General features: G+C 44.1%; 1 protein-coding gene across 8 annotated transcripts in view; it reads left to right on the forward strand.

Moving 5' to 3' along the window:
- The first annotated feature begins 4403 nt into the window (after positions 1-4403).
- Positions 4404-19571, forward strand: part of LOC106863660 (WD repeat-containing protein 7) — a 32806-nt gene continuing 17638 nt past the window's right edge. For 6 of the 8 annotated variants that reach the window (XM_088156950.1, XM_088156953.1, XM_088156952.1 and 3 more), the window contains exons 1-19: positions 4404-4574; positions 5248-5354; positions 6042-6120; positions 6248-6422; positions 6938-7014; positions 7747-7866; positions 8177-8322; positions 8705-8807; positions 8918-9059; positions 10108-10347; positions 10637-10857; positions 11338-11533; positions 12423-12637; positions 13731-14488; positions 14610-14698; positions 15746-15826; positions 16364-16482; positions 17451-17574; positions 18791-18904. In XM_088156950.1, the coding sequence (XP_088013076.1) occupies positions 4419-4574; positions 5248-5354; positions 6042-6120; positions 6248-6422; positions 6938-7014; positions 7747-7866; positions 8177-8322; positions 8705-8807; positions 8918-9059; positions 10108-10347; positions 10637-10857; positions 11338-11533; positions 12423-12637; positions 13731-14488; positions 14610-14698; positions 15746-15826; positions 16364-16482; positions 17451-17574; positions 18791-18904 (3262 nt within the window). In that variant the 5' untranslated portion in view covers positions 4404-4418. The remainder of the gene's footprint in view (positions 4575-5247; positions 5355-6041; positions 6121-6247; positions 6423-6937; positions 7015-7746; positions 7867-8176; positions 8323-8704; positions 8808-8917; positions 9060-10107; positions 10348-10636; positions 10858-11337; positions 11534-12422; positions 12638-13730; positions 14489-14609; positions 14699-15745; positions 15827-16363; positions 16483-17450; positions 17575-18790; positions 18905-19571) is intronic. The other 2 variants (XM_088156955.1, XM_014893187.2) reach the window with 1 other exon arrangement.

The following is a 19571-nucleotide window of genomic DNA, read 5'->3' on the forward strand; positions in this document are numbered from 1 at the left end:
TTGGGGACTTAAATTAATTTTAATGCTAATTTTTTGGTACTTCGCAGCCTTCCCCATTTTATTTCCCTTTCCTGTGCCACATACGGTGCTTTTGGCGCCCAGGGGTGGGATTTGGATTTCTCCTGCTGCTTTGGATAACTGTCCTTTGTGATAGCTTCAAACAGGAAAAATTACACTGGGTTCAGCCTGTCATCAAATTAAGCACCAGGAAAACCTGCAAGTGGCTTCCAAAGGTGTTAATTAACTCAGATCTCATGTCCCAAATTAGTATTTCCTTCTCTGTCTTGGTTTGGAACCTCCTGCATACCTTGGGAAGGTGTTTTTGTTATATTTTCACTCCCTCAGTGGGCTCTTTTCTCCATCCTTAAATAATAAGTTGAAAGTCTAACTTGTAATTAAATTTAAAATAATTAGATTTTCCTGAAATGCATAAATAGCCTATTCGTAGCTATTTTGTACTATTTAACGCTATTTTGTGCTATTTAATAGTATTTTGAGGGCAGGTTATTGGAGTGTGCACACATCTCCTGCGATTAATTCCTTGCTTAATGAAAGTACAAGTGTGTGGGAAGAGTTACTCTGAGGTAACAAAGGTGGAGTTACTTTTGCTTTACCCCTTGCCTCATGGATTTATTCTGTTGGGGGGCTTTTCTGGCTGTAAAAATCCATCTTGTGGGTTTCTGGGTAGACAACTTGAAAGGGTGTTTAGTTGAGTCTTGGATTCAGTATTTAATACCTTGTACTTGAAAAATCAGTTCAGTGGCTTGACTGAAATAGGAATTGATCCGGGATTATTAAATGTGCCTAAATCCCACCTTTAAGCAGAGCAGTTCAAAGAGTCGTTGGATTATTCTGCCAGGTTAACACATTATTTAACATTCTTTTGGTCAATTTCTTCATTTAAATAATTGTTTTCTGTTTAAATATTATAAAAATCCTGGTTTTGGGAAAGTGTTTCTCCACATCCCTGCATTTGTTTTATTTATTGTACAATATTGTTATATGCATTCCCACATCCCTGGACTTACTGTATGTATAAGATTAGAATTATTTCTATATTATTTATTGTTATTTGAAAGGTTTTATGTTAGAAAATTTAAAGTGAAGGGAATAACTACAAGGATGATTAGATAGATAGATATGTACATGGAATAACAGAATAATCTGCTTTGTTGTGGCTTGGGAAGAAAACCAGGATTTTGGCACTTGTGGAAGTGATAGAGACAGAAATATTAACAGGGAGAACTTTACTCGTGGCACCTCCATTTTGCACTTCCAAGTTCCCTTTTTCTGCAGGAAATTGTGGGTTTTGGGGCAGTTCTGAGTGGCTGAAGTGTAAAAATTGGTGTGGAATGATTCCCTGTCTGTTTCTGGGCCTGTTTGGCACTGGGACAGTTTTGATTTGCTCCTGTACTTTGTCATCGCTGATGTCAAAAAATGGAATTATTGATTGTTTTCAGACAAAAAGGGATTTTCGTGCTGGCAGGGGCTGCAGTTGGGGTTTGCTGTGGCTAAGATCTAGAATCCCAATTCCTGGAGAATTAAAATGTGGCTTTTCCTGAAAAGGAAGTTTTTTCTGAAGACTTTGCGCTGCCATAGTCAAAAACTAGAAGGGAAGAGGTAGTTTTTCTTTTTCCTCTCTCTCCCAGAGCCTTGCTATGAAATATTCTGAGAACTGTGTTTGAAATGGGACTGTCAGGGGGTTGATAATGTGTTTTCTGCATGGAAAATGTGGAATCTCTTAGGTCAGTTATGTGCTAATGCTCTTGTATGTTGTAATATCCTCCTATATGTTCCTTTTGAAAATTCTCTTTATTGTGAGTGCAGTGGGTTTGGCAGTGTTCAGAAGTAGCTTTAAATGCAGAATCATTAAGTGCAGGATCTCGAGCAGTAATTCTGTGCCCCAGTAGGGGAGTTTCTGTATTTATTAAAAAATGCAGTTGTTTTTGACAGCCAGGGGACACAGGAACACTGACTTGTTCCTTGAACTGGGACCAGTAGGACAGCAGAGCAGTGGGAAGGGATTTTTGTGTTGCTTATTGGCGTTTTTCAGCTCTGGTTTAGTAATTTTTGGTTTGTTTCCTCACAAAAATTGGATGGGTATTTCTATTTGCTGTGGGTGGCTTTGTTCTTGTTGATATTTGCGTTTTGTTCTGTTGCATCTGGACACTTGATTCCTGCTTTTATTCCATTTTTATGATGATTTCCCTGCAAATCAAGCCTGGTTTAATTGTAGCTCTTTGTTTGTCACCCTGTTGTTTAAAATGCTGAAATAATTTCTCTTTCTGTGTTGTGATGGTCCAGACAGAGCAATTGATCCAGCATTGCATAACAGTTAACTCTGCAGGGCCAGGTGTGGTTTGCAGTGTGGATTTTTGTTCTTTATTGAACCTGATCATTAAATCTGAGCTCTTAATTAAATGGCTTTGAATGAAGATGGACCAGTGGGCTGCCAGAAGTGAGCTGCTTTAGTGGGAAGGGTCACTTGATGTGATATTGCTGATTTTGTGCTGTGGATTTTGTGGAAACCCCACAATTGATCCCTGAGTTGTCAGGAGCCTCTCAGGAGCCATGTGTAATCCTTAGCCATTCATTATCCTGCCCTTGCTCCCTCCCTTCCCCCTTTTTTCCAGGGACACAGTCCAGTTCTCTGGCTGCAGAGGGTGGCAGCACTCATGAATGGAATAACAGTTCCTGTGGTTTTTATGTGGATAAGAAATGACAGGAATTTCTCTTGGAATAGGTCAGGGCACTGGCACAGGTTGTGAGGGAAGCTGTGGATGTGGATCCTTGTATCCATCCTAGGGATACCCATGGTTATCCCAGCAGCAAGTGGAGTTGGGAACCTCACTCATATTCAGGCTGACCTTTATTTTTCTGTTGTAATTCAGATTTATTCCCTCTGAAGTGCTGTGAAACAGGTTTACAGACTGGTGAAAAATGCAGATATTGCTGGGTACCTCAAGATAGAAGAACGTGTGTATAGCTATAAAATACCCCACAAAAACACACATAATTTAAAATAATTCTTCCATAAATCCTGCCTGTTTTGGTGTGTTCATGCTCCTCTAAATCAGAGCTGTGGTTTGAGCTGGGGTGAGTTCAGAGCATAAACCTCCACAGGATAATCCACAAGGAGTGTTTGGTTATTTATTTAACACGACCTTTTCACCGATAAGAAAACCTCAGCTCTAAAATCGTGGAAGTGCTCAGCAAGCTGGGAATGTTGCTACCACAAACAGAGGGTTGTTGTGGGGTTTAAATATTGTGCAAATTCAAGTGGGTTTTATTGCCACAACTTAAGTTTCTATTCCCAGTCACTGAGACCATTTTGGCCTGGGGACAGTTGAAATTCTGCTGTGTTTTTTGTGTCAATATGTTTGGAAGATCGGAAATGTTGCTGTAAAGATAGTACTGGACTTATTTCCTGCTGGAGAGTGGCCAGGATCCAGTTTATCAGTGGATTATACAGGGTTGATTCACCTGAAGCAGGATATTCCGTATTCCACCATGAATGTCTGTGTAGCAGGGACATAATAACATCAGGGATATAAAAACTGCTTCGGCCTTGGGGCTTAAAGCATTTCTTACTTCTAAATTACTCCAAAAAGAGAGATTTGGGCAAAAATCCTTGTGTGCACAGGGATGTGCTGTTTGGCCTCCACCTTTTACTGCCTTCCCTCTTGCTTTGAAGGAGAATAATTTGGATTTTGGGAGACAACAGGAGCCCCCCACCATGTAAATGAATGGCACTGTTGCCTCATACCTGGGGGTCATGTCTGTCTGTCTGTCCATCTGCTGCATCCTGGGACCACCCAAATGTAGGGGGAAAATGGCAGGAAGGATGGGGGAAAAGAGTGGGAAAAACATGGGGGAAGAAAATGGCAGAGACAGGAGGGGACAAGGTGGTAGAAACATGGGGGGAAAAGATGGCAAAATATGAGGAAAAAAGGGCTGGAGACATGAGGGGAAAAGATGGGAAGAAGAGCAGTAATAATGAGGAGGGGGAAGAAGGTAGGAAATATGAGGGGAAAAAGGTAGCAAACACGAGGGGAAAAGATGGCAAAATATGAGGGGAAAAAGGTAGCAAACACGAGGGGAAAAGATGGCAAAATATGAGGGGAAAAAGGTAGCAAACACGAGGGGAAAAGATGGCAAAATATGAGGGGAAAAAGGTAGCAAACACGAGGGGAAAAGATGGCAAAAACATGAGGGGAAAAAGGGCAGGAAACCTGAGGGGAAGAGGGTGGAATCATGAGGGGAAAAGGGCGGGAAAAGTGAGCGGACAAAATGTCGGAGACAGGAGGGAACAAGAGACGTGAGGGGAGAAGATGACAAGCAGCTGATGGAAGGAGCAGCCCCGGCTGCTGCTGACGGTGCTGTGTTGCTGCAGTGGCAGGTGCTGCGTGGCCGTGGCCATGGCCGGGAACAGCCTGGTGCTGCCCATCGTGCTGTGGGGCCGGCGCGCCCCCACGCACTGCGTGTCCTCCCTGCTGCTCGTGGATGGCTCCGTCATCGTCACCGGCTGCCATGACGGGCAGATCTGCCTGTGGGACCTGGCTGCTGACCTGCAGGTAATGGATCCGCAGTTCACCTTCCCAGCACCGCCACGGCACCCTCGGCCTGACTCCTCTCCCAGTGACGGCTGCTCTCCCTTCCTACAGCGCTCTGCCAGCTTATCAAAGGGTGGTTTGGCTCTTGGGCTTCCTTGCTGCTCCTGCAGGAAGTTTTTTTAACTCATTCCAATTTCTTGGAGCTGCTCTTCTAGCTGAGCTGCTTAATATTGTGTCGTTGAAAAGGAATTGCTTCCCAGTATCCCATCTGGCAGTGGGAAGCCATTTTCCCTTTTCCTGGCACTCCTTGCCCTGTCCCAAGTCCCTCTCCAGCTTCTTGGAGCCCCTTTTGGCCCTGGAAGGGGCTCTGAGGTCTCCCCTTATTTATGAATATACAGGAACTCAACTTAATGTGCAACACAATCTTTTTCATTCAGCCAAACTCAGTTTAAATTTAACTGAGCCAAATCCAGCTCCTGGTTTGGAAATATTGAGAGGAGTTCACAAAATGCATTTTCCCCCCAAATTCTCATTCCTGTATGAAGCAGAAAGTCTTCCAAGATGATCCATTCACTGCTGTACCAATTAAATGTGGATGCACATATTAACAGATACATAACACATGAAGTAGAAGGGTGGGATATTCTGGTCATTTGGGTGATTTTCACTCCCTGTTTTCTTTCCTTGATCCCAGATCAATCCCAGAGCTCTGCTCTTTGGTCATACAGCCTCAGTTACTTGTTTATCCAAGGCCTCAGCTTCCAGTGAAAAGCAATATATAGTGAGTGCATCAGAGAGTGGGTGAGTTTCTAAGTGTTTATTGATGTGCAGAACTGCAATAATGGGAATTTGTCCCAAGTTTATCCATATATTCAACTCTGTGTTTGATTTTTATCCTCGAGAAAAAATTCCTCAGGAAATATATTTTATCTTCTGATTAGTTTTATTTATTAGTCACAGAGCAGCAGCTTAGAGGTAGAATCAGGAAGGATTTATTGTGCAATTGATATCCAAGTAGATTGAGATTTTTTTATCTAGAAAAAGTAGGGAATTACTTGCCTAAATAACCTTTTAGCATGCAATTTGAGGGGAGAATGTGTCAAAATTTAGAATTTCCACCTTGAGCCAATTTCAGGGCTAAGTAATCTCTTCCCATTGGATTTAAAACCAAAGTGTGTTTTAATTGGGAGTTTATCTGTCTGATGAAAAGGAGAAAGCACCTCACAGATTCTGTTCTGATTAAACTTGAATATGAAGTTTTAAATTAAAAACTGCTCTAAAGGGGGTAATAGCTGGTCATTTGAACTCCTGTAGGTTCTGTAGTTTATCCTCATAGGGAACAGGAGGTTGTGTGGATTTAGGAGGACTGGAAATTTTGAGTTTCTCTAAATTCAGTGGATATAACCCCAAATAAATAATTCGAGTGAAATTCCTCCCAATGTAAAGGGTTCTAAGTTCTGTTTTCCATGTGGGTTTCCTGTGTTTTAGGGAGATGTGCCTGTGGGATGTGAATGATGGCAGGTGCATCGAGTTCACCAAGCTGGCCTGTGCGCACACAGGCATCCAGGTGAGTTCTGGGAGGGATGGCAGAGTGGGAAGTGTACTCCTGGATTTGGGAAATACACTTTGGATCCAAAATGAAGGAACCTCTGTCCTGCATGGATTTCAGTTTGTGTTTGTTCACATCTGTGCAGTTCTACCAGTTCACAGTGGGCACACAGCGAGAAGGGAGGCTCCTGTGCCATGGACATTATCCTGAAATTCTGGTCGTGGATGCAACCAGCCTTGAAGTTCTTTATTCTTTGATATCCAAGATCTCTCCTGACTGGATCAGCTCCATGACCATCATCCGGTCCAACAGGACACAAGGTGATTATTTCTTGTGGCAGGGACACTTTCCACTGTCCCAGGGTGTTCCAAGGCCTTGGACACTGCCAGGGATCCATGGGCAGCCACAGCTGGATCAGCTGAAGTGTCCCCTGAGCACTGGTTTGCTCTGTTAATTGGTGTTAATTTGGGGGGCTTTAATTTCTGTTCCTGTTGTGGAGACTGGAATTCCTGAGAGGCTTGGGCGAAAATCCTGAATAAAGTACTTCTCTCTTGAGTTAAGGCTCAGCAACAGTTGTAAACTGGGCATTCCCAAAATCCTGGGGTGGGAAATCTCAGCTCTTATCCCCACAACAAATACATTGCTGGAACAACTGGAGATGAGCTCTGCTATGAAGCATTTCCTGTCAATACCTTTCATTTATTCCTTGTTCCATGACCATCTTCACAAATAACATTCCGTTTGGAAGCAAATGCTCCTGGAATGCTTGGTCAGGTTTTCATTTATGCTCAGATCTGCACAGGTGAGGAAGTCTTTGTGTTTTTGTGTTTCCCAGAGGACACTGTCGTGGCTGTGTCTGTGACTGGCATCCTCAAAGTCTGGATCATCACCTCAGAAGTCAGTCGGATGCAGGTAGGCAAAGATTGTTCAGTGACACTTCCTAGTAGGATGGAGGGTTCTGTTCCTAATACTCTGCTGCTGGTAGTCTTTTTCCTCTTTGCCAGTAGAAAATCAACTTACTGAATTTTCCTTTACTGATTTAAATTGCCATCAGAATCCCTAACTGATTTCCAAATTAAATGTAGGATTATGTCCAATTTTTCCAAATCTGTTTTTTATTTGTACCATGTAGTGATTTGGGTTAATATTTTGCTGAGCAGAGCATCCCATTTTTAGGAATATTTTATATATAGGATATATATATATATATATGTATATATCCAGCTCTCTGTTACTGGGCATTTCCTGAGTACTAATGAATAAAAGTCTTAAAGGAGATTTGCCCCTGGTCTCAGACCTGTGGTAAATCATCTCTTCACAGAAACCTCTTGCAAAAGATGTTTATCAACTAAGGAAAAGTCACCTTTGTTTAGGAGTGGAATCTGCTTCATTCCAGCTTCCAGGCTGGCTGCAAGGTCAGCACCACTGATTCCCTGCTGGGGAATCTGGGAGACTCAAGTGCCCAAAGAGGACACCACGTGCTGCTGCAGATGTGCTTAAGAGGAGTCATGGAATAAAAACTGCTCCAAGGCTTTGGGTTTTCCATGGAAATCTCCATCTGGCAGCTGCAGAAGTGCTGCAGTCTTTTTCTGTGGGCTCTGGTGTGGTGCTGGGTTGGTTGAGTGCTGGTTCTGTTTGGTTTAGGACACCAGCCCCGTGTTTGAGGAGGAATCCAAGCCCATCTACTGCGAGAACTGCCAGAGCATTTCCTTCTGCACCTTCACCCAGCGCTCGCTCCTGGTCGTGTGCTCCAAGTACTGGAGGGTAAGGCAGAGCCCCTGGCTCCTTCTCCCTCTGCAGTCTCAACTAAACTGCAGGAAAACACTGAGATGAAGATGCTCCAAGTCTCTTTAATGTACCTCTACTATATGTTTAATTTATTTCTAGATACTTAATCCAAATCTCTGCCTGCAGTGCAGATTTGGAACAAGATGATCCATAAGGTCTTTTCCAAACCAAACCAAACCATTCTGTGATTCTGTGATATTGAACCCAAAATCAGCTGCTGCCTAGGTATTTTAATGTGTAATTAATTGGTTAATAACAACAGACTTTGTATCCCATTTCCTCTCAGGTTTTTGATGCTGGAGATTATTCCCTCTTATGCTCAGTGCCCAGTGAAAATGAGCAGACCTGGACTGGTGGGGACTTTGTGGCAGCTGATAAAGTGATTGTATGGACAGAGGATGGGCAAAGTTTCATCTATAAATTACCAGCCAGGTACTCAGCAAAAAAAATATCCCTTTTATTTAATTTTTGATTAATTTGAATTGAACTGAATTAATTGAAGAACTACGAAAATATTGGTCCAGTAAGGGAAGACATGTAAATACGGAACTATAAAATAAATGAAAAATTCGGCATAAAAACAACAAGAGTAAAATCAAATACATTCTTTGTGACACCTTCATGGTGGGTAGGTGTGTTTGTTCTGGGTAGAGGTAGTGTTTTATCTGGAATATTCCCACATAAATCATACTGGAGCTCCTTCCTCGCTCTCACATGATCAGAGCATGAGGATGGGAGCACCACCCATATTCTACTGCAGGAATCACTCTTGAAATGCAAAGAATTTTATTCCTTTCTTTGTTTTTACACCCAGCTGCCTCCCAGCCAGTGATTCATTCCGTAGGGATGTGGGGAAAGCAGTGGAAAACTTGATTCCACCTTTATTGTACAGCGTGCTGGACAGAGCAGAGAAACAGGTATATCTCTCTTCTGATGGGCTGTGTTAGGTTTTGTCCTGCTGTAAAAGGAAGGGAACTTGGAGCTGAGCAGAGCACGTGGGCTGAGCTTGTTCCTTATTTTTTAACAGCTCCTAATATGTCCTCCAGTGACTCGGTTCTTCTGTGGCCAGAGAGAGTTTTCCTACAGGCTCTTAATCCAAGGAGACTCTTCAGGGAGATTGAGCATTTGGAGCGTGCCTGACACCCTTGACCAGCAGGAGGGTGCAAAAGGTACCTAATTAAAAGTCAGATCTTTGTGGTTTCTATGTGGTTTTGCTGGATAAAACCAATAAAATCCTCCATCTTGTCCCATACCTATCACTATATTAAACAAACCTCAAATTCCAAACCCTTCACCATGTTTGAAATCACACACTTCTGTTTAACTACACACCCGTGATTTTAACTCCATCACTCAAATTTGGAAGCCTTCTTCAAGGCCTCAGGTCAAAAGTAGTGTTCTCCAGGGGGCCAGTGCCAGAAAGCACAGAAAGCTGGAAAACCCCAGGTTTGTGGGCTCCAACATCAGATCTTTGTGGTTTCTGTGTGTTTTTGCTGGATAAAGCCGTGCTGCTTCTCCCACAGGTCATGCAGTTGGGATTTAATTGTTACCTCTTTGTAGGAGTTGTGGTATCTTCATCTTATCTGTAACAGGGTGGTGTTTTGCACCACTTAATTAGTGGCTTCTTTGAAGTCTCTTCTGTCTTCACTCAGAGCCAGGATTAAAAAATACACGAAGGAAATGAATTTTCTCGTGTTCAGGCTTGGGTGTTTATTAAACCTTATCAAAAGTACAAGAGAGTTTAGCAGCACTTCTAGCCAGTTAGTCAGGCAGTGTCACGCTGAAGATCATGAAAATCTAGTTATTAAAAGTATAAATAATATAAGTGCTAATACTTTAGTAGACTAATTAGCTTTAAAGGACCTCGTAACAGCTAGATCTTCCTCCATTTTCCTCACTTCTAGCAAGGAGGCAGAAGTGCTGTCAAATGCTCTGTACTTTCTAATAAGATTTGGTAAACAATCAAGCCCAAACACAGAAAAACCCATTTCCATCGTGTATTTGTTAATCCTAACTCTAAGTGAAAACAAAAAAAAAAAAACAAAAACAAACCGAAACCAAACCACTAATTAAGTAGTACAAAACTCCCAGCACTGTTACAGTAGCACACAACAAAAATTAGGTTCTGATCATGAGTCAGCGTCCCCGTATCGATACAAATCGATAAGGTGGGAACATTATCCCTTGCTGATATTTCCCCTCCTTTGCTCTCCCCAGGGCTGCAAGCGAGCACATCCATGTCCCTGCAGGAAGCCTTTGACCAGCTGAGCCCCCGTCCCGCGGGCATCATCGACCAGCTGAGCGCGGCGGGCGAGCCGCTGCGGGTCACGGCCAGCGTGTACATGCCAGCCCACGGGCGGCTGGCGTGCGGCCGCGAGGATGGCAGCATCGTCATCGTGCCGGCCACACAGACCGCCATCGTGCAGCTGCTGCAGGGAGAGCACACCCTGCGCCGAGGTACGGCCCTGGGGGGACAGGACGGACAGGTCACACACAGCTTGGAGTGTGGAGTTGTGTTGGTCTCCCGTTTTCTCTGGAATTGTTCCTGGTACTGATGTGCCAGCACAAATCTCCGGGAAAATCCTGCCAGTGTTTCTGCTGGGATCTGTGCGTTGTGCTTGGGCTGCTGTTGGATATTATTTTCATACCTTAGGGGTCTGAGTTGCAGAACAAACACTCAGGAGTGGGCTGTTCTATTAAATGTCTACTTTCCCCCTCTTTTCCTGTGTCATTGCCCCCCTCCCAGGCTGGCCCCCTCACCGGACTCTGCGAGGCCACCGGAACAAGGTGACGTGTTTGCTGTACCCTCACCAGGTGTCCTCCCGCTACGACCAGAGGTACCTGATCTCAGGTGGCGTGGATTTCTCTGTCATTGTCTGGGATATCTTCTCAGGAGAGATGAAACACATCTTCTGTGTGCATGGAGGAGAAATCACCCAGCTGCTCGTTCCACCAGAAAACTGCAGTGTGAGTTCTCTGGGATAACCTGGATAATGGGAATGATGGCATGTAGCACTGACCCAACTCTTACAACAGCTTCACCAAAAACATCTTGATTATTTTATTTATGATTTCTTCCATCATGTTTTAATTATAGAAAGAATTGAAAATAGGGGCTTTATCAAACCTATTAAAAATAAGAGTTTAGAGACAATTTTGCCTCTTGAAACTTAGCTGAATAAATAGAATTTAATGAGCAAAGTGACGTTGATTGAAAACTCTGGGGTTTGCTTAGCAGGATGGAGTTTAATACCCATTTTCTCATTACGATGTGCAAGGGATGGATTAAAGGAAATTTCTGGGCAGGGAATTCAGTGAGTTTGAACATTGATATAGGTGCCTGAGTTTTGTCCATTATTGGTCACCCTGCTTGGCTCAGTGGGGGAAAGGTTTTTAATACCAACTCTGCATGATGATTAAGTTTCTTCTCTTTTTTTCCTTTATCAGGCCAGAGTCCAGCACTGTGTTTGCTCTGTTGCCAGTGATCACTCTGTGGGTCTGCTGAGTCTGAGGGAGAAAAAATGCATCATGCTGGCCTCTCGCCACCTCTTCCCAATCCAGGTGATCAAGTGGAGGCCATCTGATGATTACCTGGTGGTGGGGTGCTCTGACGGCTCCGTGTACGTCTGGCAGATGGACACAGGTGAGCTCAGAGATGCTGATTTAATCTATTTTTCATAGAAATACAGATCTGCTCTTAGTGCTGTCAAGCTGCGGCTGAGGAGAGAATTCAAACACTTCTATTTGGAAGTTATCACTCCAGAATCACACTGGGGGATGTTTGAGCCTCATGGGAATTTAGGGAAAATTCCATCCTTTAGGAATGTTGGTTCATGTAACAGTGGTGGGAGTTTTGCACCACTTAATTAGTGGTTTGTCTTAGCTTTTTTTGCTTTCGCTTAGAGTGAGGATTAACAAAAACAGGATGGAAATGGATTTTTTTGTGTTTGGGCTTGGCTGTTTACTAAATTTTATCAGAAAGTACAGAGTGTTCAACAGCACTTCTAGCTACCGGCTAGAAGCCGGGAGAATGGAGGAAGATCTTGTTGTTACAAGGTTTCTTAAAGCTAAACAGTTTAATAGAGAATTAACACTTCTGTTAATTATTTTTTTAACTTGATAACTAGATTGCCATCACCTTCAGTGTGATACTGACTGATTAACTAGAAACTACTACTTGAAACCCATGGAGAAGGAAGATGAATATCAAACAAGACAACACTTACAATCTTTCATTTTGTTTCATTCATAACTGTGCTATAAAAACTTTACATTTAAAACATTTTACCATGTGAAAGCACACGTTCTTAATTAACTACACACTCATGATTTTATCACTCAAATTTAGGAGCTGTTTCTACGGCCTTAGGTTAAAAGCAGTGTTCTCCAGGGGGTCAGACAGCACAGAAAGCTCACAAACGTTAAGTTCCTGGGATCCAGCAGGTTCAGAGCCCAGCTGCTCCAGCACAGCAAGCTGTCCCAGCCAGGTTTGCCCTGTGCTGAGCTGCTGTCCATCCATGTGGCTGCTGCAGGGGCTCTGGACCGCTGTGTGATGGGGATCACAGCCGTGGAGATCCTCAGTGCCTGTGACGAGGCTGTCCCAGCTGCTGTGGACTCCCTGAGCCACCCTGCTGTCAACCTGAAGCAGGCCATGACCCGCCGCAGCCTGGCTGCCCTCAAGAACGTGGCTCACCAGAAGCTCCAGACCCTGGCCACCAACCTGCTGGCCTCTGAGGCCTCAGATAAGGTGAGTGTGCTTGCTGTTCTGCCAGAAAAATGAAATACAGGAGGTTTCCATCCTTGTAACCAGGTTTTCAGCCAGAGCTCTCCAAAACCTAACCGTGGTTCTTGCCCATGTTTATGTTGCCCATGATACCACTTGAATGTTATCCTGCTCTGTGGTTTTAGTCAGAATCTGGAATCATGGAATGGTTTAGGGTGGAAAAGCTCTCTAAAATCAAGTCCAAGCAATCCCCAGCACTATGCCATGTCCCCAAAGTGCCACATCCACAGGGCTTTAAATCCCCCCAGGGATGGGGACTCCACCCCAGGCCATTCCAGGAGGAATTGTTCCCAAGATCAGCCTAAAGCTCCCCTGGCTGAGCTTGTGGCCAGCAGAGTGCAGCAGAGCTCCGTTCCCAGCTTCTCTGTTTGGAGAGACATCTCCACAGTGAGAACATTCCTTAGAGCACCACCAGCAAAAAAATGTGTGCTCAGGGTTTCTGCTGCTGCTTCTGCTGGGAGAATTGAGATTGTTGTACTCGTACCTGCAGTGTTTTGTGTGTGGGCTCCTCATCCATCAAATGAAGGTGTTAGGGAGAATAAACTCCGAAACTTATAAACTTCAAATATAACTAGAATAAATAATACATAAATCAATAATAAGAATAAACTTCAAAACTTCTGTTAATGTTCTGGTTTTCCAGTCTCCTGTCTGACATTCTTCAGCTTTTATCCCAATGCGCCTTAATTTCTGCCTCCTCCCTTTTTTTCCCTGAGGGCTGGAGGAAGAAGGGAAATAACCAAGTGGTGCAGTAATTGCAGGCCTGGGTGAATTTGAGCAGCTTCTTTTCCAATGGTATATCCTGATTCCATAGTTCACCCTCCAAATATGAAATATTTAATGGGTTTTAAGCTTAGTAACAAAAGCAAAAGATTGTAATTTTGCTCTTCTTGGAATGTAATCTCATAGGATTCAGGAGAAGGAAACATGAACTTGTGTCTCAGTTTCTCTGTAAACATCTATAAATTGAATTTCTGTGGTTTGTGGGTGCATTTCAAACTTACCTCACCCACAGTTTCCCTAATGGAAATTCCAATTTGCTCTCTTGTTTTCGCAGGGGAATTTGCCAAAATACTCCCATAACTCCCTGATGGTTCAGGCCATCAAGACAAACCTAACAGATCCAGACATCCACGTGCTGTTCTTTGATGTGGAGGCCCTGATCATCCAGCTGCTGACTGAGGAGGCCTCTCGTCCCAACACTGCCCTGGTGTCCCCTGAGAATCTGCAGAAAGCTTCTGGTGCCTCTGACAAGGGAGGCTCCTTCCTCACGGGCAAGCGAGCGGCCGTGCTCTTCCAGCAGGTCAAGGAGACCATCAAGGAGAACATCAAGGAGCACCTCCTGGATGATGAGGATGAGGATGAAGAGGCCATGAGGCAGAGGAGGGAAGATGGAGACCCGGAATATCGCTCCAGCAAATCCAAACCTCTGACTTTGCTGGAATATAACCTCACCATGGATACAGCCAAGCTCTTCATGTCCTGCCTGCACGCCTGGGGCCTCAACTCCGTGCTGGACGAGCTGTGCCTGGATCGCCTGGGCATGCTGAAGCCACACTGCTCCGTGTCCTTCGGCCTCCTGTCCCGAGGTGGCCACATGTCCCTGATGCTGCCTGGCTACAACCAGCCCGTGGGGCAGCTGCAGGAGCTGGGCAGGAAGGTGGCAGTGCCAGAGGGTTTGGGCAAGGGCACGTACGGCGTGTCACGGGCCGTCACCACGCAGCACCTGCTGTCCGTCATCTCGCTGGCCAACACGCTGATGAGCATGACCAACGCCACCTTCATCGGGGACCACATGAAGAAGGGTCCCAGCAGGTATGGCTGGCCACTCCCCAGTCCCCAGGGCTTTCCTTTAACACTGGCTTGGGTGAATTGGATGGCTCCCAAAGCCTTTGGGCTGGAGCTGATGTGTCCCTCATGGGTGTTTCATGTTCAGGCCACCCAGGCCAGGCACCCCCGAGATGGCCAAGGTGAAGCCCCCGCCTCCAGTGTCCAGCCATGCAGCACAAGGGCAAATCAAACAAGGTAAGAACCACTTCCTTTGCAACCCTTGGAGCTGGTATTCCTGAATTAACACCTTGTTATCCTTGTTATCAAGAGAGAAAATGATTGCTTGGGAGGAAAAAGTAATGGAGTGTTAATCTCGATGAAATTATTGGGGATTATTGTTTAAGAATCAATACAAGATGCTGATTCTGCCATGGCATTATTCCCTGACAAGGAGTTTTTGCCTGTTTCAAGTGCTCCCAAACATCCTGGCTTTGAGGAGGGTTCATGCCTGGAGCTAAAGGCTCTACAGACTGATCCCAAAGTGTTTCTGTGGGAATGATCCCAGCTCGGTGCCAGCATCACTCCTTGGCTGGCTGGAACTGCTCACGTTGGAAGAGAGTGAGCAACTCCAGCAAAACTTTCAGTTCTAGTTTCAGTCTGGGGTGGCTTTGTGCAGCTATCATTTCTGTTTTCCCTAAATTAAGCATCTTTTTTGATGCCCTTTGTCCAAGTGGGGTGGGAACGGATTTACTCCAGCCACTCTGTGCTGGTGGTGTGGGAAGCCTGGAAAAAAGAAATGGATACAGATGCTCCCCAAAAACAAAAAGGTGGGGCAGCTCAGGCTGATTAAGGGTTATTTTGGGGCCTTTGATGTACAGTCCAAATCTATGGAAATATGGGAAAAGCATGAGAAGAACCCAAAATTCCTGGGTTTCTGATTTACAGTCAAATATGAAGTCGTACCAAACCCACCTGCCTAAAAACATATTTAAAATCTCTGGATTTAGGTGTTTGGTCTTTTCAAAACATCCCAGTTTCTCTTGCTGTCTCTATGTTCCTCTGCAGCTGCATGTCTGCCTCCTCCTTCTTGTAAAACCTGGAATTCTCATTAAGTTGAATCTTATTTTGAGTTGAACATTATTTTGAAGCCAAGTATTATTTTTGAGTATTTAAGTTGGAGATCATCGCAGCCTCCTCTTGTTTTCCATTCTCCAGTGATACTAACCTGTTTTTCTGCTGCTGCTCTCCTCACTTCCCTCTTTTTTTTTTCTCTCTTTTATTTCTTCTTCTTTCCTCTGCAAGTTGCTCCTGCTGCTGCTCCCAGCACGGAATCTGGGCACTCTGACACTTCTGCTTTCCATTCCTGTTTCTTAGTCAACGAAGGTATTCCTTCCTCACTTTTCTACTTGTCCTTTACTTCAGCTAAAATCCTTTCTCATTGTTATTTTTATTTTAATTCTTCTTTGAACACGGGGTACCTGGGGTAGGGTTCCAAAAAAATTTTAAAAAGGCAGTTTCACACCACTTAAATCTGAGTTTTGGTGTTGATGGAGATTTGAATAGAATATTGGATGTAATATTGGGCATATTTATTATAATGTGGGGTACTTCACAAGCATTTTTACACACTGTGTTATTTGAACTTTGTATTTCTCTCCTGGTTTTAGCTACACAGACATGTAGTAGGAATTCACCTGGATTAAGTGTGTTAAAATAAAAATTCAGGTGGAAAATACACACAGCAGGCAAAGTGTGCTTGCATATATTGACCTAACTTGAAACCAGGACAGAAAATCCTGTGTGATCCTGGAAGGGATGAGTCCCCTGAGCTTGCTGTGATTGCTGTGTGAAATATCACCACAAATGCCTGTCCCTGAGCTGGGCTGTGTTCATCCCTTGTGTCATGCTGTGTTTTGCCAGGCTGGAGCCAGCTGGCTGCCATGCACTGTGTGATGCTCCCAGACCTGCTGGGGCTGGAGAAATTCCGGCCCCCTCTGCTGGAGATGCTGGCACGGAGGTGGCAGGATCGGTGCCTGGAGGTGAGATCAACCTGAATATTTTGGGATTGCTCTTGGCCTTCAGTGATGAAATCTTCCCTTTGCATAAAGACCCCAGTTCATTCTTTTCCAGCACAGATGCTGCAGTTTTCATTCGTGATTCCAGAATATTTTCTAGTTAAATCCCAGTTTAACCCTGTCAAAAATGCCATGAAACATTTGTGTTGATGGCTGATGCCTTGAGACTAGACAGAGTTAAAGGAATAAAGCAGGGATTTATTAAAAGGATTCACCTTGGGCAGTACAAGAGCCTGGCCAAGATAATCCTGAGTTTTGGTCCATTCACATATTGGGGTTAATTGTCCAATTATGAACTCCAATTAATTGTCCAATTCCAGCTCCCGGTTGTGCAGTCCCATCCTCCCAGATTGCGCTCCTCATTTTTTTTCACTTTTTGGGGCTGAAGCTGCAGTGGTGTCGTTGGTTCTGGGCCTGGAAAAGGATTATTTTATTTAACTAAACTGTGAGGAGAACTTGCCAACACTTTATATGAGTTTCAGAGTTATATCCTAATGCTGGATAAATGAAAACTAAATAAATAAACTAAAAACTAAATAAAACTGGATAATATGAAAGCTAAAACTGAAAGCATCAGAGCTGTGTTTGTTGTTCCCTGGGTGCTCTGCAGGTGCGGGAATATTAACTGGGTAAAAGAAAATAAATATAAGTAATAATAAATTATAATAATAATATAAATATCTAAGCCCAGTTTAACCCTGTGAGAACTGGCATTAAATCATTGTCTCAGTGTGGTTTGTGACCCTCTGGAGCTGTGTTTGTTCTCCCTGGGTGCTCTGCAGGTTCGAGAGGCAGTACAGGTGCTGCTGCTGGAATATTAACTGGATAAAAGAACACAAATACAAACTGGGTAAAACCCCGGGTTAACCCTGTGAGGAATGGCATGAAAAGGTTATGTCTGTGTGCTTTGTGACCCTCTGGGTGCTCTGCAGGTTCGAGAGGCAGCACAGGCGCTGCTGCTGGCCGAGCTGCGCAGGATCGAGCAGGCGGGGCGCAAGGAAACCATCGACACCTGGGCTCCGTACCTGCCCCAGTACATGGACAGCGTCATCTCCCGTAAGGAGCAGCCCAGCAGCTGCCCCCTCACCAGGGAAATGGGGGGCAAAGGCCTTTGGCAGCCCCACTTTGCCAAGAATCCATCCAGTCCTCTGACCAGCTCCTGGACAGGCTGCCCCGGGCGTGCCAGGAATTCACACATTTTCCTCGCAATGAGAAATCTCCATCAACTCATCTTCCTCAGAATGAGCTTTTTTACCCTGAAATATTACTCACCAACTGAGTGTAGAGTGTCTAATCATGGTATTAAATCTTCACAGAATGCAGGAATTCTGTGGATGTGTTGTTTTGAGTTTCTCTGAGCTCAGGTAGACTGGAAACCTCACATCCAGATGTCAGGATGTGTTTTGAGTTTCTCTGAGCTCAGGTAGACTGGAAATCTTTCCAGTGGGTCAAAACTAGCAAATTGGGATTAAGTTTTTAATGGTAAGTGTTGAAACTCTTGGAATTAAGGATGCAGAATTGGAGGAGTTGAAGGGAATAAGAATTAATTGGGATGAGACTTGTGAAAAGTCTAATTTTCTGCTGGGAGGGGAATAGGAAAACAAAATACTCCTTTTCTCCTACATCCTCCACATTTTCTGCTAGAAGGAGAGGGAAGAGAATAGGAAAAGGAAATATTCCTTTTGTCCTACATCCTCCACTCCTCCCAATTCTGCCATTTGATATTGGGGCCTGAATTATTGATAATAAATTAATAACAATTCATAAGGGGACAAAAATCAGCCAATTCTTGGGTCTAGCAGATAGATTCAAATCAGTCTCAGATTCTGCACATGAAATTCTCCTTTGGAAGGGATTCCTCTGAGCAACAAATTCCTAAAATTCTCTTAGTTTGGATGAATTGTGGTTTGTTTAAAGTGAAAATCTGCAGTGTGGCAGCACAGAATTGAAGGATTTGATGGTTTTTGTCCAGAATGCTCTGGGCTGGAATGGGCAGGGACATCTCCCAGCAGTCCACGGTTGTTCCAGGCCACTTCCAGCCTGGCCTGGGACACTCCTAGGGATGGGGAATAATCCAATAGTCCTGGAAAGGCAAATAAGTATGACATTTTGCTATTTCTAGATGAGGTTGAGCATCTTGTGCGAGGTTGGAGTTGAAGGAGCCCAAAGCAAGGCAGGACGTGAAGGAATGAGATGAAGTTTAGCTGCTGCAGGAAACAGGGAATTCTTTCCCCAAATCCCTGATTTTGGGGTGTTGGGTTGTTCCCTCCAGCTGGAGTGACCACAGAAGCCCTTCAGGCTGCCACTGCCAGCCCAGATCCCTCAGGAACGGAAGCCAAAGTGCAGGAGGAGGAGCACGACCTGGCTGATGATGACATTGCAGCAGGTGAGCATTCACATCATTAATGTCACCAAGATAATTAATATGTCTCTATTTTAATCCATTTGGAGCTCTTAAATCTGCCCACATCCAGCAACAGTTCTTAAAAAATAAAGATTTTCTGTGATGCTTCATAATTCTTTATAATTGTTCCTTAAATAATTTATTCTGGTTAAGAATGCTGCATCCTGAATTTTGGTTTCACTGGGATACAGTGAGGTTTGTATTGGGAGAATAGAGGGAAAAATAAGAATTTTAAAATAATTTTTGATGGTCCCATTGAGACCAATATTTGTTGATGGTGTGTGATGCTCAGTAGGATCCCAACTTGGGATTCCCCAAAAGTGAGATCATTTCTTAAAAGGATCATTTACACCTCAGAAGTTAGGGAGAGGGAAACATTTTAGCTGAGCTGCTTAAAGATTTCCTTGGAAATCCTTCATACACCAGTGGCTTTTAAACATTTCAGGAGTTATTTAGAAAATTTGATCTGTCCTCGAATGTCCTTTTAATGCCTGAAAGGCTTTTTTGGGTAAGTGAAAATAGAACAAATGCTTTGTTGAAATAATTCACACATGTACAGCAGTGATTTTTCCCAGTTTGGCATAAATTCTCCTGGCTCAGACCCCTTGGGGGTTGGATTTTGGGGTTGATTCTTGGATTTTGGGGTTGA

The sequence above is a fragment of the Sturnus vulgaris genome, chromosome Z, assembly GCF_052056855.1.
Source record: "Sturnus vulgaris isolate bStuVul1 chromosome Z, bStuVul1.hap1, whole genome shotgun sequence".
NCBI lineage: Eukaryota > Metazoa > Chordata > Aves > Passeriformes > Sturnidae > Sturnus > Sturnus vulgaris.